This window comes from Penicillium hordei, assembly GCF_028827395.1.
Source record: "Penicillium hordei strain IBT 12815 chromosome Unknown utg000002l_segment0_segment0, whole genome shotgun sequence".
Lineage (NCBI taxonomy): Eukaryota > Fungi > Ascomycota > Eurotiomycetes > Eurotiales > Aspergillaceae > Penicillium > Penicillium hordei.
The window spans coordinates 3,043,249-3,059,792 of NW_026623143.1; the positions used below are offsets into that span (position 1 = coordinate 3,043,249).

The 16,544-nt window shown below is 48.6% G+C and overlaps 6 protein-coding genes across 6 annotated transcripts; 4 read left to right on the forward strand and 2 right to left on the reverse strand.

The window, feature by feature from the left end:
* The first annotated feature begins 187 nt into the window (after positions 1-187).
* rvb2 (RuvB family ATP-dependent DNA helicase reptin) lies at positions 188-1,896 on the forward strand. Its single transcript, XM_056895530.1, has 3 exons — positions 188-249; positions 301-747; positions 805-1,896. Exons 1-3 carry the CDS (start codon positions 241-243, stop codon positions 1,756-1,758), a joined length of 1,410 nt encoding a protein of 469 aa, XP_056755278.1. The 5' UTR covers positions 188-240; the 3' UTR covers positions 1,759-1,896.
* Positions 1,897-2,011: 115 nt separating this feature from the next.
* N7537_004474 (GYF domain-containing protein) lies at positions 2,012-3,343 on the reverse strand (the record flags this gene model as incomplete). The annotated part of the gene is made up of 1 exon (XM_056895531.1): positions 2,012-3,343. One exon carries the CDS (start codon positions 3,341-3,343, stop codon positions 2,012-2,014), a length of 1,332 nt encoding a protein of 443 aa, XP_056755279.1.
* Positions 3,344-3,644: 301 nt separating this feature from the next.
* Positions 3,645-4,885, forward strand: N7537_004475 (polyubiquitin-binding protein UFD1; the record flags this gene model as incomplete). Its single annotated transcript, XM_056895532.1, has 2 exons — positions 3,645-3,962; positions 4,019-4,885. Coding segments are annotated over 2 exons (1,185 nt in total), but the record flags the coding sequence as incomplete, so codon positions are not given.
* A 478-nt stretch (positions 4,886-5,363) lies between these two features.
* N7537_004476 (TMEM53 family protein) lies at positions 5,364-6,215 on the forward strand (the record flags this gene model as incomplete). Its single annotated transcript, XM_056895533.1, has 1 exon — positions 5,364-6,215. One exon carries the CDS (start codon positions 5,364-5,366, stop codon positions 6,213-6,215), a length of 852 nt encoding a protein of 283 aa, XP_056755281.1.
* A 687-nt stretch (positions 6,216-6,902) lies between these two features.
* On the forward strand, positions 6,903-8,948 carry N7537_004477 (DUF4246 domain-containing protein; the record flags this gene model as incomplete). The annotated part of the gene is made up of 4 exons (XM_056895534.1): positions 6,903-7,093; positions 7,153-7,234; positions 7,288-8,325; positions 8,385-8,948. 4 exons carry the CDS (start codon positions 6,903-6,905, stop codon positions 8,946-8,948), a joined length of 1,875 nt encoding a protein of 624 aa, XP_056755282.1.
* A 234-nt stretch (positions 8,949-9,182) lies between these two features.
* N7537_004478 (DNA-directed RNA polymerase III core subunit RET1) lies at positions 9,183-12,933 on the reverse strand (the record flags this gene model as incomplete). The annotated part of the gene is made up of 3 exons (XM_056895535.1): positions 9,183-11,991; positions 12,040-12,797; positions 12,874-12,933. 3 exons carry the CDS (start codon positions 12,931-12,933, stop codon positions 9,183-9,185), a joined length of 3,627 nt encoding a protein of 1,208 aa, XP_056755283.1.
* Between the last annotated feature and the right edge of the window lie 3,611 nt (positions 12,934-16,544).

Genomic DNA, 16,544 nt, shown 5'->3' on the forward strand with positions numbered 1-16,544 from the left:
TCGAAGATGTGACGGGCACGAGATTTGTGAAATTAGGTCAAGTGACGCAAATACAAGTAGAAATGAAGTCAAACGGATTCCCCGTTTCTTTGAGCGCTTATTCTGCCGGGCGGTCATGGAGCAGTTCGGTCTGCGATCTGCCCTGGCTCTCTCTCTTCTTTTGCTTTTCTAGAGCTTTGGCGCATTTTACCAACATAATCTTCCAGTTTAAAATACATTTCCCTCTGGAAATTTTCAACTATGGCTGTAGTGAGTTACAATCCTTCTACAATATCCCCATGGTTGCTGACACCAAAATAGCCAATCTCGACTGTCGCAGAGGGCAAGGAGCTCCGGGGACTGAACCTCATCGCCGCCCATTCGCATATCAGAGGCCTCGGTGTCGATGCAGACACTCTTCAACCCCGGACATCATCTCAAGGCCTTGTGGGTCAGGAAAAGGCCCGTAAGGCCGCCGCTGTGATTTTGCAGATGGTAAGGGAAGGCAAGATTGCCGGTCGCGCCGTTCTGATCGCAGGACCTCCTAGCACTGGAAAGACAGCAATTGCAATGGGCATGGCACAATCTCTCGGACCGGACGTGCCTTTCACTATGCTTGCTGCTTCTGAGATTTTCTCAATGGAGATGTCGAAGACAGAAGCCCTGACCCAAGCATTCCGAAAGTCCATTGGTGTGCGCATTAAGGAAGAGAGCGAAATCATTGAGGGTGAAGTTGTGGAGATTCAAATTGACCGGAGTGTCACTGGCGTAAGTGGATTCTCTACGTGAAACGAATTAATAGCATTGGATACTGACTACCTCCAGGGCAATAAACAAGGAAAGCTCACGATCAAGACTACGGACATGGAAACGATTTACGACATGGGAACCAAGATGATTGATTCGATGACGAAGGAACGAGTAATGGCAGGAGATGTGATCTCGATCGACAAGTCCTCCGGCAAGATCACGAAGCTTGGTCGGTCATACGCACGCTCTCGAGACTACGACGCCATGGGCGCCGATACCAAGTTTGTCCAATGCCCGGAAGGCGAGCTTCAGGTTCGCAAGGAGATCGTCCACACCGTCAGCCTCCACGAGATCGACGTCATTAACTCGCGTTCACAAGGCTTCCTGGCCCTCTTTTCCGGCGATACAGGCGAGATTCGGAGTGAAGTTCGGGATCAAATCAATACCAAGGTGGCTGAGTGGAAGGAAGAGGGCAAAGCAGAGATCATTCCCGGTGTCCTGTTCATTGACGAGGTTCACATGCTCGATATCGAGTGTTACTCCTACATCAACCGTGCCCTTGAGGCTGAGTTGGCCCCTATCGTGATCATGGCTAGCAATCGCGGCCAGTCACGCATCCGCGGAACCACTTACACCTCTCCCCACGGCCTACCCCTTGACTTCCTCGACCGGGTTGTTATCGTCAGCACGCAGATGTACTCTGGTGACGAGATCCGTCAAATCCTCGCCATCCGAGCGCAGGAAGAAGAGATCGATCTTTCACCTGATGCTCTCGCCCTTCTCACCAAGATTGGCCAGGAGTCGAACCTGCGTTATGCCAGCAATATCATTACTACTTCCCACCTCTTGAGTCAAAAACGCAAGGCCAAGGATGTTAGTGTTGATGATGTCCAGCGCAGCTTCCGATTGTTCTATGACCCTGCTCGGAGTGTCAAGTTCGTCAATCAATATGAACAGCGCTTCATCGGTGACCAAGGTACTGTTAGCTTCATTGCTGCTACCAATGGTGACGCCATGGAGCTTTCTTAATTGCGTTACATGTTTTAGTACTGGGCTATTCGGTGGACAGTTAAGCGGGTCGAAAAAACTACACTGGATCTTGATTTTTATTTTTTGTCGCATCAAACGATGTATGATAGGACTGGCGCTTGTTGAGGTGATTTTGGCCTTTTGAGACTCAATTGCAGTCCTCTGTTTTGGAGGATCTGATATTATTATTTCATTCATCAATGGTATTTTATGTAGCCAAAGCAATATCGTAATTGATATGGGGGGGGTTATGTTACAAGAAATTGACAGTGCCGCTCCACGGCCCTGAATCTCCAACTTGACGGAACTCAACACCTTCGCCAAAGTATCCCGCATTCTTCCATGAGTCCATCATCGCACTATCATATGGCCCATGAGCATCCCCTCCATCTCTAGCGTCTGACCACCGATATTCCCACATGGCTGGACCTTGCTCAGTCACTCCGTTCGCAGGAGGGTCAACCCAGTCCTCGCCTGTGTCGTTGCGGTACTGCCGTGTGAGCATTTCGCGCTCTGTGTCATAGATATCTATTTGACCGCGGCCCATCAAGATATCGGCGGCGCCAGTAATAGCATCGATTGCCTTCTTCCGGGCCACCTCGCTAGGGTCCTCATCTTTCATCTCGACATCCTCGACAGCGTTCTTCTTGTTCTTCTTGTTTTGCCACTTAGGCTTTCGGCGAAGGCCTTTGCCTAGTCGGGCCAGTGCCTCGAGGATGGTTTCGCCGCGTTCGAGGTGGGTGATGATAGTCCTCAGGACATCCGCTGTCAAAATGCTGTCGTCCAGTCGGTCCTTCTCTTTTCGCTCTGCGTCGCGTTGCTCGGCAGCCTCTTTGGCCTTCTTGATATCCTTCTTAGAAACACCCTCCAACCACGAGTCGTAGGCCGCGTCGGGGTCTATTGCCTTCCGGACATAGTTGCCTTGGTCATCGAATCGACCCTCCTCTTGTTCTGTTCGCATGTTGAAGGCATCTAGGAGAGGTGCGTGCTTTTTCTTTCCACCCGCGCCAAGCTCCTCGTCCACCACTTCGTCGACTCGTGCGCGTTCCTCTTCCCCAACTTCACTACCACTTCCATCTTCCTCTTCATCGATTTGGGCTACACCGTTGCTCAAATCTACATGAAGCGCTCCTCCGCCTTTTGAAGAAGCAACTTGGCCCTCGATCTCGTCGTCTCGTAGGAAGCGGACAGACTTTTTGTTTTTGTTTATAATGTCGTCGCCGTCGACTTCCTCTTCGCCGAAGTCTTCTTGTAGCTCGGCAAACATATCATCATCATCCGCGTCTTCCTTGGCTTGTTTGCGCTTAGATTTCTCTTCTGTGCGCGCAGAAAATCCCTCGTTCTCGCTATCCGAATCGTAACCCTCGAGATTGACCGCCTTGCGTCTTACTCTCTGGCCACGTCTACCAATCTCGTCGGCGTCCAGTACTGCGTCTTCTTCGGGTGCATCAGCTGCAAGAGCTGAGGGGTTGCGAAGGTCGAAGCGGGGCTTCTTGTGTTCTGAGGAATCCTCGACGTCGTCATTGTAGCTGGTACTAGCGAAATCTTCGCCTGCGCGCTTAGGTCGTGGCAATGAGCTCGACATGACGCCTAGGCTGGGAATTTCAGTTGAAAATAAATGAGAAAGATAATGTTGGGCAAAATTGAAGGTTAAATCGCCTCAGAGAGAGCTGATTTCCTTGTCCGGGGTCGGAGCGGAAAATCATGGCGGAGCGAACTGCGTCACTGATGGCGATCCCATTGTACCTCAAATAAACCCGGTCTCACTAACACCTTCCTCTTTACCCATCTTTTTTTACTTTAAGCTCACAGAATTCAATATGGTGAGTCAACTTAAAACTCTCCATTCTTCTCCCAATCTTCACTTTCGTAACTAACAGCTCTAGTACCGACCCGGTTACTGGTCGGACGACCCCATGGACGGAGTCCTAGGTGCCGGCATGCCTCGCCCGGGTGCTACGTCCCGTCGCTTCGATGAATACTATCGCTGCTATCCAGTGGCGATGCTTCCTGGTCCTGAAAGAGAGAATGTGAACCACGGTGGTAAGGTTATCATGCCTCCCAGCGCATTGGACAAGCTTACTCGGCTTCACATTACCTATCCGATGTTGTTCGAGCTTCACAATGGTGCGAAGGAGAGAATGACACACGCGGGTGTCCTCGAGTTCATTGCTGAAGAAGGAAAAATATATTTGCCATTCTGGGTGAGTAAGACAGACTCGAATGTGTTGTGATTGTACTAAGACTCGGTTCTCTACAGCTGATGCAAACATTACTACTTGAACCTGGTGATCTTCTTCAAATCAAATCGACAGACCTCCCTCCCGGCCAGTTCATCAAACTCCAAGCACAGTCAACATCCTTCCTCGACATCAGTGACCCCAAAGCTGTGCTAGAAAACGCCTTCCGGAATTTCTCATGCCTTTCCAAAGGCGACGTCTTCACTTTTTCATACAACGATCAAGTATATGAGATGGCAGTACTGGAGACAAAGCCCTCTGGTACTAAGAATGCTGTGTCTGTTCTAGAGACCGACTTGGAGGTTGATTTCGCCGCTCCAGTTGGATTCGAGGAACCACAGCGGGCAAGCGGGACCAGCACGCCGGGTAGTGTCATTAGCGGTGGAAAGCTTCCAGCTGGTGGATTATTGCACCCCCATGGCACTATGGCACAATCGATCAACTACCCCGCCATTGCCCCCGATGCCACCGATGCTGCCACAGGTGCCCGTGCGGCATCATCCAACTTTTTGTCCGGAGGACAGCGTCTGAATGCTAAAAAGGGCAGCAAGGCCCCGACTCCCAACCCTTCCACTCCTACTCCAGGTGCCTCAAATCCCTCGCATCAACCTCCAATCCGAAGAACCAACGGCCCTCAGCCACTTAGACTCCCGCCCAATCAGCTCTTCTTCGGTTATGCAATCAAACCTGTCAAGCCCCGTGATGAGAATGGTCTAGTTGTACCAGATGACCAGCCAAAGTTCCAAGGAATCGGACAAACTTTGCGTGGGAAGCGAAAGGACCTGTCCGACTCTGCCACCCCCTCGGGAAGCGAGGCTGAAGGTCAAAAGGGCAAGGAAAACACTAAAAAGTCCGATGGTGGTGGTCGAACCTTGGGGAAGCGCTAATGTCTGTAACGATCTATTTAAACCTACACTTTCATGATTCTCCTGGGCTTTAGATAGAGCAAGGTTCAAGATGGCGTTTGGGGAGTTGTTTACTTTCACTTGAAGACATAAAAGGCCTTGCAATAACCCTCATTATCTTCTTATTTCTCGTAGGCCGTTCCATTATCTGCGTCCTGGCCTTGGTTTTCAAGCCTGTGGTATTCTTTTGCGGTCCTTTTGACACCAAATCTGGGGATGTCGGGGACTTGTACAACATTCCGAAGGTTAAGAATTTTCTCAAGTCTTTCCGAAGGATCAAACATGTCTTCTGTATATCCCTACACATGAATTTAACTAGCAGATAAGTCATCCTCGTAGTCAGAAACGGCGTCTTATAGTTCGGCTAGTGCGCACGGCTCTTGGCAAGCCGAGGATCGCCGTCCACTGGCCAAAAATCAACTACGCTATCAATCTCACACCAGATACTCGGGGTTGCATCATGGCCACAATAGTTGGAAACCCTTTGGCAGCATTTATCAGATTGGCCCCCTCAGTCTATCTTCAAGACCCGCCCAACCCAAGCAAGAAGACGGATCGGCCAGTGATATTCATTGCTTTTTGGATGAATGCACCCCCGCGCGCCCTAGCCAAATATGTGCTTGAGTACAGACGGCTAGTACCATCAGCGCGAATTATATTCGTCAGAAGCTCATCAAGTGACTTCATCTGGCGCTTCGGGGCCCAGACCCGGAGAGCCCGCGTCGCCCCAGCCGTGGAAGCAATGCGCGGTCTAGTGACCCCTGAGAATCCAGCATTTGTGCACTTTTTCTCGAATGGAGGCATGTCAAGTACGACACACCTATTACAAGCTTGGAAGAATGCTACAGGGACTCCATTGCCCATATCGGCAATGATCCTAGATAGCGCACCGGGCAGTCCCAGCCTACGAGCGGGACTCAAGGCTTTTTCCTTTGCACTTCCGCAGATGTGGATTTTGCGGCTACTTGGCAAAATCTTGCTTGTTGCTTTCTTGGTTCTCTTCAAGTTGATCCATTCCTTTTCCGTGTTTCCGGATCCTACCTCCCTTGCCCGGGAGCTCGTCAATGATACCTCTTTGGTGCGCGCGGCTAACCCAGACGGGACTCTCCGTCGATGCTATATCTACTCAGACACGGATGATTTGGTGGACTGGCGTGATGTTGAAACTCATGCGGTAAATACCGAGGCTGAGGGTTGGCTGGTTCGCCGTGAAGTGTTCAAGAACTCCCCTCATGTTGGACATATGAGAGCCGAGCCCGATCGATATTGGGGCATTGTTAGAGAGTACTTGGGAGCTTTGGTGTTGGCGTGATTATCAATCCCTTCTCTCTATGCATTTCGGTTTTGTTTTGATATGGGAAACATTAGTGTTACATATCATGCTTTGCGACAATCGTACAAACCTTCTTGGCTCCATGCATAAATATATATTATATATATATATATATTGGTTCTTCAAGTCTTCTACCAGTGACTATATAGGCGCAAAGAACAGGAATTTACTTCCATCGAACCTTTGAAAGTCAATTGACTTTTGACTTCATGTTTTAACCACACAGCAAAGTTTCGCAATTCCATGGTCAGTGGATTGAATCACTCTGACTTATACCTCAAGCTCACCTGAGCATATGCCGATTTGTTAGAGCCAAGGTGCTGAAAGGCCCGGGGCCAAGTTCCGCAGCTCCCGTCTAGAAAGCATTAATCATTGCGATATACCCTATAATCAAAGACGACGACACCCCTGCATCATTACTATGGCCCTTTAAGTGTCCCTAGCTTGGTTTGTTTCAGTATTTTCCCATTTCAATAGTTATTGTTCACTTGGTTTGATTCTGATGTCTGGTATTGTGCAGACCATTGCAAAATAGACCTCGTTCAAGTAGGTTTTGGCACTCTGCATTAGCCCTGTGTTATTCTGACCGAGCAGTATAGATCATTCAATTATCACATCACTCTTGGGAACTTTGCTTTGGTATACTGTTCTTGACTAAACGCAACGATGTTCCAACACCAATCCCACGAGCCGAGCTTCCTCGAGTCCAAGGCAGGAAAAGACTACCGCTTCGCTCTTCCGGGATTCAACCGGCCGCTAGACTTTGCTCCGATGGAGAAAAACATCTACGGTGTCGAAAGTCGGAGTATGTTTCCATCTGCGCTGGATGATAGAGACATCCAAGCAGGATACGTAGAGTGAGTTCAAAGTCTCCAAGACCCCAAAGGGGCTCAATGCTGACTGACTATTCTCATAGCCTGCCCGTCTTGACCCTCCGTGAGATGCATATGGTAGAGTTCATGGAGGACCTAACTGATATTCCTGAGTGGTGGAAAAAGGTCAGTTGTTCTCAACACAACTGATACTGATCATTCCGCTGAAATATTTTCAGGTTTTTGAACCTGCCACACAAGACAAGTGGAAAAAGGCTGCCCTGGACAGTGGCAAAGACATTACGCTCAACATGGCTGAATGGATCATTGACGAGCTTCAATTCAAAGCCATGATTTACGAGACCACAGATGTAGTCGCCCTGTACAACGGCGATGTCACCAAGTCAGACACAAACCTGTCAGATTCGCTCTTTCAAGAGATGAAATCCAAGTTCGCGGTGCTAGAGTACGATCTGGAACCAATGCAGTACTTCCATCCAGGCATTCTAAGCCAAGAGCGTGACCTCATTTCTATGGCATTGTACCCGCTCCTTTACGGCAAGACCCGCATTCTCACCGACAGGATCATTGGGCTCGATGACGCCCTCAAGTATATCGGCAAGGGAGAAGTGATCCCAGTTCCCAAAGAGACTGGAATAACCAGAGAAGACATTGCCTGGCGTGTCTTGTCCCGGGCAGATATCAAGGTTCGGCCCTACAGTCGGAAATACCAGGTCCTTCCTTCGGACTGGGAACTCGGTGATGATGGACAATGGCACATAGCCTCATACATCAACAACCTGCACCCAATCAAACACCGGAACCTCTACAAGGTCCTCGAGCAGACTTTCAATCGCATCATTCCCCAATGGAACGCAACTTTGACTCCCCTCAAGGATATGCTCCATTCTCGTGCCCGAATCGAATACCACAAGGCGGAATATTACCCAGTCCCAAAAGAAATCGCTGCCCAGGCACCTCAGATTCATCCAAAAGAGGCACAGAGTGAGTTTGCGGAGCGCACAGAGAAGTGGAGAATGGAGAACTACCGTGCCATTCAACCCGACGCAGGCAAGTTCATTCCCTGGGCAGTCCCACCCTGGATGATGGACAAACTGCCCGAGGACCTTCCCAGCGCCGTTCGGATTGAACGGGGCGTCGATCTCAACCGGGACTACAAGGATCGTGGACTGCAGGTGATCACACGTATTCTAGGCGTTGATCTAACTCCGGAGAATCCGAGTTTTGAGACAGACTGGCATGTCGAGGGCACGATGGTGAGTTTATACCCTCCAATAACCCCCCACCACGGTACTTAATAATAAAAAAACACCAGAACGAGCACATCTGCGCCTCGGCATTCATACCATACGATCACACCAACGTAACCGATCCGACCATGCGATTCCGCAACATGGTAGAATCCGACACGCTCACAGAAATCGAGCATGAGCCAAACGATTTCATCTGGCTGCGGCAAGTCTTCGGTATGCAAAACGGCGAGCCCGCCATCCAATACCCAGGTTCGATCTGTGCCAACGTAGGCCGAGTCATCATGTACCCAAGCAGTGTAGAACACAAGTTCACGCGCTTCGAGCTGAAGGACAAGACTAAATCTGGGCACGCGCGCGCCTTAGTGTTTTTCCTTGTCGATCCTAACATCCGTATCATCTCCACGGCCAATGTCCCGCCGCAGCGTCTAGATTGGACCAAGGAGATGCCTGGGGAAGATGTCAAGGAAGGCTTGGCAAAGCTAGCACTTGATAATTTCAAGTCCAAGGGTGATATGCCGATGAGCCTGGAGGAGGCCTTGGAGACGAGGATGAAGGTTTTGAAGGAAATCGAGGAGTTTACTCGCTATCAGCATGTGGCTTTTGAGTCAAATATCTTGATGCTTTAATTTGGTGTGGTTTCATTTTCGTTTTCTTCTTTTCCTCCAGCTATTTTTTGGGGGGGTGAATGTGGAGACCCAAGGTGCTGTAGTTGAAGCTCCAGCTACATGCTACAGAAAATAATGATTAGGTAAAGATGATATTAAATCGCCGCGCTATGCCATTCATTCGTAAGACCAAGTATGCACATGTCCCATTTTAATTATCCCAAACTCCAATCGACCCAAAGCCGAGTCCAGAGCTTAACGTCCCATCGTCTCGGGGAACTCATCATCAAGCTTCAGACGAGCCGTAACGTTCATACTCATCAGTTCTTGAATGAGAAGTTTGGCAGCATAGGGGATAACCATCTTCACAACGGAACGAGACGACTTGCAACCAGGACACCAGTTCAAGTAGCCCATGAAACCACACTGTTCGCAGACATCCACCTCGTGACGATCAGACGAAATCATCAGACGCTCCAGCAGCAGCTGACTAGTACCGTACGCAATCAAACAATCACGTTCCATCTCACCGAGACGCAGACCTCCGTTACGCGAACGACCCTCGGTAGGCTGGCGGGTGAGAGTAGCAGTGGGACCCTTGGCACGTGAGTGCATCTTATCTTGAACCATGTGCTTCAGTTTCTGATAGTAGATGGGGCCGGTGAAGACGTAGAAAGGCAGAGCCTCACCGGTGATACCGGAAGTGAGATAGTCCTTGCCACCATAGCTGAAACCTTTGTCGATCAGGATCTGGGACATTTCTTCGACGGGGCTGCCGCCGAAACAGGTACCGTAACCATGTTGGCCGGACAGAACACCTGCTTTACCAGCGACTAGCTCCAACATCTTTCCGACTGTCATTCGAGAGGGGAAACCGTGGGGGTTCATGATAATGTCAGGGTTGATTCCTTGGTCTGAGAAGGGCATATCCGCCTGGTCTGCAATGATTCCAACAACACCCTTCTGTCCGTGGCGGGAAGAGAACTTGTCGCCAACCTCAGGGCGACGGGTTTGTCGGGTCAGGACCTTAATGAGTTGCGTCTCGCCTTCAGTAGCAGATACCAAAACCTTGTCTATGTAGGAAGGATCCGGGAGCTTGTAGTTCATGGATGCCTCGATGACATCTCCACCGCCCATGTCGGCGCTGGTGAATCCCATGGAATTTTGTACCCTGGGCGTGACCTTGTTGATGTAGCTTTCGCCGTTATTAACCATTTCGCCAACTGCAGCCAGGCCATCAGACTCGAGAAGCGCGTGCTTGCGGATTGGAGCACCATTCTCGTACGTCGGTCCTTTGAGGGAATCCTTGGCTCCGTTGGGGTAACTCTTCAGTGTGGTGACGTACTTGCGGAAGACCTGGCAACGTCCAAATCCACGGTCTACGGATCCCTTGTTCAGGACCAGAGCATCCTCAATATCGTAGCCAGAATAACTCATCACAGCTACAGTCGCGTTCTGACCCGCAGGGAGTTGGTCGTACTTTGTCAGCTCGATGGTTCGTGATTTGACCATAGGCTTCTGCGGGTAGACCATAAGGTAAAGAATGGAATCAATTCGCTGGAACTGATTGGAAGCAATAGCGCCAATAGCTTGCTTACCCATGGCACATTGGTAGGTGTTACGCGGGGACTGGTTGTGGTGAGGATAGGGGATCAAGCCAGCAACAGCCCCAAGGACTGTGAAGGGCTCAATCTCAAGATGGGTGTGGGTATTTGAGATGTCCTTCTCGTAGATGGCGATGTAGGAGTCGTTCTCCTCGTTCACGTCGAGGTACTCAACCAGGCCTTGCGCAAGGAAGTCATCGAACTCCATCTTTCCATCGCGCAGCTTCTCGAGATGCTGAGCGCCGACAAGAGATTTGCCATTCTCCACGACGATAAGCGGTCTGCAGATACGTCCATCATCGGTCGCGACATGAACGGCGCGCTGGTGGTGGTTGATGTAAATGCTGACGAATTCCGAAACCCGACCCATGCGGCGCAGTCTTCGGAAAGCATTCAGGAAGGACTTTGGGCGTCTAGTCAAACCAGTCGGTGTACCGTTGATAGAAATTGTGTAAGCACCCCGAGCATAGAGCTGCTGTCCACCAACACTCGATATGTCTTCGACGCCGAGCATGAATATCAAGTTTCGCACCGGTCCTTCTTCATCGTTGGTCGTGATATGCGTCATGAGGGCCAAGTTCTTGACCAAACCACATGCCTCACCTTCGGGAGTATCTGCAGGGCACAGCATTCCGAACTGGGACGGTTGCAAGGCACGAGGACCACTGACCTTACGGGTCTTTTCGAACTGACTGCTAATACGAGTCATCATACCGAGAGCTGCAATGTAACTCAATCGGCTGAGAACGTGAGTGACACCCGCACGCTCCATGCGGAAACGCTTCAAGCTCCAGTTTCCTGTAGAGATGGCTCGGTTCATACCCTGAGTGATATGATTTCCATGCATAGTCACGATAGTCCAAGCATCGAACTGCTCGGCCCGATTGCGTTTGTTCAGGACTTTGTCGATATTCATCTTGATATCGAAACAGAATTTCTTGAATAGATCTTCAAATAGAAGGGCTAACATCTGACCCGCCAGCTCCAGTCGCTTATTTCCAAGATAATCACGGTCATCCACCAGCGCCGGGTCACTCTTTGCCATCAAAACGCGACGAGCCATGTGGGCGACGTAGATAGCCTTGGGTCGGAAGTTCATGTCCTTGACCTCGATATGAGAGATAATGACAGACGCAATGGCCTCAACTGCCTCTTGCACGTGAGTCTTGCGATAAGCGGCTTGTTTGCGGTTGATCTTGATGCGACAGCCCATCCATTCAAGGGCTTGTTGTTGAGTGTAAACATCGACGTTGATGGCCTCTTCGAAATTTATGGCGAAATCATCTTGATACAGAGCATCGTCACCAGTAACCATTTGCATCATTTCTTTGTCGGTGTGGATGCCCATGGCCTTGAGCAAAATGACGATCGGAATGTCTTCATTGAGCACGTTGTGCTTGACGTAGAGTCTGCCTTTTTTCGAGACAATGTAACTCTTGGATTTACGCTCGTTGGAAGAACTAGGAATGTTAGTGATGGCAAACCAAAAAGGTTTGACGTGAACGTACCTGGTAACCGAGGCCTGGACGATATCTTTCTTTGGGTCGGTTTCGACGATAATTCTGTTCTTGCTCAATTGTTCTTGCACAAGAATGACCTTTTCTGTTCCGTTGACAACAAAGTAACCACCGGGATCAAGAGGACACTCGTTCAGGACGCTCATCTGAGCAGGTGTTTTATTCGACAGCACACATTTTGAACTGCGGAGCATGATCGGAATTCTTCCGATGGGGACTGCTCGCCGGATAACCCTTTGCCGGCCGCGGACATACTCAAAGTCAACGAGAATGGGTGCGGCGTATGTAGTGTCTCGTAGTCTGCACTCTTGCGGCGTGATTGTGGATTCGAAATCAATTCCACCATCGCCTTGCTCGTCGGCTCGTCGGGGTGAGGCAACGTAGATATCGGTGAACTTGATGTAGAAATTGTGGTCCACATCACTTCGAATTGTAGAGCTTGATTCGACAATCTTCTTCATTTGCACCTCCACGAAGTAGTTATAGGAGTCAATGTGCTGTTTCACTAGCCCTTTGACCTTGAGGAATGCTGGCAGCAAATTCCATTTGTCCCTGGCCGTGTCGATCGGGTCTGTAAGGCCCTTGTTGTAGTAAAATGGCTCCAAAAGCGCATCGAATGGGTCCCTAGCCTTGAAATTCGAAGCCGGTTCAACCTTCCTAGGCTCGGCATGCTGGTGAGCCTGAGCAACAGGGTTGGACTGGGACGGGCGCTTGCTTTTCGTGGAGTCAGTCGCAGATTGATTTCCGGTCTAGTTAAGTAGCCGAGCAGTCAGTACAATCTTCAGAAGTATGGGACTTGCGACTAGAAAAAAAAAGTTTTGTTACCTCCGAAGGACGCCGCGGTCGACCGGCCGCAGAGGGCTGTGGCCTCTTGCGCGGAGGCATTTTGGCTAGGTAGCTGAGATACGAGAAGATCGATCAAGAAAGATATCCCAATCAAACTACTCAGTTGTCCAAAGAGAAGCTCGCGAGATGGATTCTCATGGAGGGGAAAGATTTGAGCAATTTGGAGATGGCTTAATAAGCCGCGGGCAGGACCTCGGGAGCTGATAGTTGCCTGAGGCAATCGATAACATCTTTTTTGGGTCTTCTTTTAGACGTCGTTTTTTCAAAATACTTTTTCTGCCTGGTACTATCTCTAGAAAATAATCATTAGGTATAAGATGCCACCAAAAGTGGGAATAATTGCATGGAATAGACATGCCGGGCGTATTACTCTGCGATATATATATTTTGTATTGTCATACAAGAGATATATTAGTTAGAAATACACACAATGCAATCATATGATATAGATCATCACCACTGCAGTAGTTCAGACAAACAAAGAGAAAACATTGAAATCACCTTTCCTAGAGATTTACTTATACAATCCACCGGAGGCTTGGGCTTGCCTTGAGCATCAACGACAGAAGATTGCGTTCCGGAAGCGGCTCCATGCCGATCACGATCAAGAGGACTTCGAGTCACTGCCGCTATTGATGAGTGGGAGGAAAGCGATTATCAGTTTATCAACTATTGGATGGATTGGCATCTACCCTGAGAGTTGTGGCACACGTGAAAATAAAATATGAGCACAAAAACATAGCTCTTGGACGAACCTAGAATATCATTCCAGAACGAAAATCGAAAATTAGAACAGGCCAAAAGAAATGGATATTCTTCAAATAATCTCTTGGCTATTGAATATTTAGCACATCCGAATCCGTAGTTAAATCCATCTCATTATCAAGTAGCCGCACACGACTGAAGGATCGGAGTATACTAGTCCTAACTCCGATGTAGTAGGAGTCTCAAAAAAATTGACGAAGAAGAAAGTTTGGGCCTCACCCCCTGAAGTAACTGGTTTGTAGAATTATTTATCTTAGTCTCAACCTTTCAGAACGCATGGAGCACTCTGCACAAGGTTGGATTTATGAGATCTTGCCAGGTCGTCAAGGATTTGTCCATTGACATGACATGTTAGTACATTTAGTGGGTCTTTGCGCATGCAGGCCACCCCCGGACATTTACGCCTGCACGGACGGATTACTTATCGGAATTGACTTGGTTCTGCTTGAGGGTGACGATCTACAACAGTACTTTGTATAGAGAACAACAGGTAGTAAAGAAGCGGTCACGTATAAGACAGTGTGGAAAAGAGGACTTCGACTGCAGATACCAAGCGCAAGGCATTTCGTTTACAGAATAGTAGGCTTATTATTAGTAGCCATAGTTGCACTGCTTGTGTGGCATATGATTTATCGAGTATTGGGAACACCCGGTCCTGCATGTACGATGTAGTATTATTTCATGTCTGTGGCGAAATAGGTTTGACCGCAACTTTGAAATTGCCACCCTTTATTTTACGGACACAGACTGCACCGCAAGATTTCCTTTTTTGGAAGAAATTCCCCATTTCTGATCGAATGCATGGATCTATCGGGGCAATGAGTGGTTTAATGTATCACTCATAGTACTTAAAGATGGTATTGATCGCTGTAGCATAATCTAGAAAGTATGCAACGCCATCCACACGTGGTCGGTAAGACAGGGGTTATCTTTGCCCGATATGTACTCCGTATTCCGTGTAGTATCTTCAGATGAGACAATTCAAACGAGAATATTAGCAATACTATTGACCAGGACATGTCCGTTATCAATAGCCATTGTAGGGCTTTTTGCAGCAGGGGTTGGCTAAGCGGAGGGGGGCGGAGACTACTGTACCTAGGGAGTTTCAGATATTATTTGCTAATGTACTTTTGGGAGCAGAATCATGGTACCTTCTAGTAAGTCCATTTTACAAATGAGCTCGCAATGTGATTCGTGATTTTAAAACCGAGGCAGCCAGTCAATTTCGGGGGCGTAAGTCAGGCGTTGGGCATGAAAGAAAGTAAGTAAAATTGGTTCTATTTGGGCGTCAATAAGTGGGTTTTCGAGTCTCATATGCTTAGAAATATTATTGGTATCACGAATGTGATCATACTGATTATTGGATCTTCCGACCCCAAGTACCTAGCACACTAGTTCGCGCACAGTTGGGGTTCGTTGTACCGATGTACTATCACTTGGATTTCTCAAAGGTCAGCACAGACCGTAGCGAGTACTCAGCTCCGATCGAAAATCATAACATATCGGAATTTTAAAATAGCAGATGGATAGAGGGGGAAAAGTGGTCCATTGACGATCGCTCCGATGTGTGAATAAAATAAATAATAAGGATGACTGGGGTTCAGAAGATCCCCGCTCTATTGGTATGCTTGTCATTCGGTGGATCAGGGGCTCCAAGCGACGCGGATCAGCGGTGGCACTTACACCGCTTGTCCTGACGTTGAGGGCGAGAGCCCTTATCGTGCAGATTGTATGGGGAAGGTTAAAAAAAGCAGATATGAAGGATGTATTCGAGAAATTCCAGAAGCATGAAAGAATGGGATATGGAAGAAAAGACTCCATAGAAAAGGAAAAGGAGACCCGTGGAACGAGAACAAAGAAAAATAAATAATCCATGGGTGAGAAGTTCGCGAACCATTTTTTTCATTGAGCCCCTATTTTATCTGATTTCTGATTTCTGATTTCTGATATTGGGAATATAATCCCTTCTGTCTACGAAGTACTATCTCCTTTCAACTGTAACTTCAGGATTCAGGTACAGGCGCCTAACCACCCTAGAGGGCGATCCGCTGTCACATCTTCGGGCACTTTGGTCACTTCAGTCTCCACAGGCTGTTAAGAGGGGCCAAATGCACCTGCAGCTGCCACGCTCTGGTCGACCAGCGCATTGAACCCCCCCCCTTGCTGGAGTCCTAGCACAATCGTTTCTCTCGTGTATAGCCCAGGTTGTCCTCGGTCCACCATGCAATTGACCATTCGTAGCGCCTACAAGGCCTCGCGGGAGCTATAGCCCATTGACTACCCCGGGCTCTTCCCGGAACAAAAGCGCTCAGGTTGTACAGACAACGGAGGCTCTCCAATCAATCGAATCCGATCAATTTCCGAGTAATTGCTGGCCGATCATGTGCTGTGGCTATCAAGTTGTGTCGTTGATATAGTAGAAAAATACATAGGGGAACATATTGTTTTGGCGCCTCACCCGGAGAGAGAGAGAGAGAGCGTGGAAGCAACGAATATTTATATAACCTCAAGAATACATAACATGAATAAATATGTAAAATCAAAAAGATCAAAAGATCACTGCCACTTAACTCTTGGATAAAGAAATAAAAAAAGAAAAATAGCAAAAACAAATCGCCAGAAAAAAAGAAAAAAAAAGAGAGCACAGTCATCTCCTAAAAAGGATCTCCCCGCTCTGATCTGGACTCCCAGCCATTTTCTCCCCTCTCTTCCTCTTCCTCTTCTTCTCTTTCCCTCCCTCTTCAACTCCCTTTTGTACAACAGTTTTGTATCGTTCTTTTGGGTCATTGTTAGGTTGTATTTCCCCGTCGCGCGACACGCTCGTTTCGCCCGCGCCTCGATCCCTCGGTGTTCGCTAATCGGAGCGGTAAGAGGAGCTTTATCCC

Coding starts and splice junctions, on each gene's coding strand:
- rvb2 (XM_056895530.1), top strand. Junction 748..804: donor TTGACCGGAGTGTCACTGGC/GTAAGTGGATTC, acceptor GACTACCTCCAG/GGCAATAAACAAGGAAAGCT.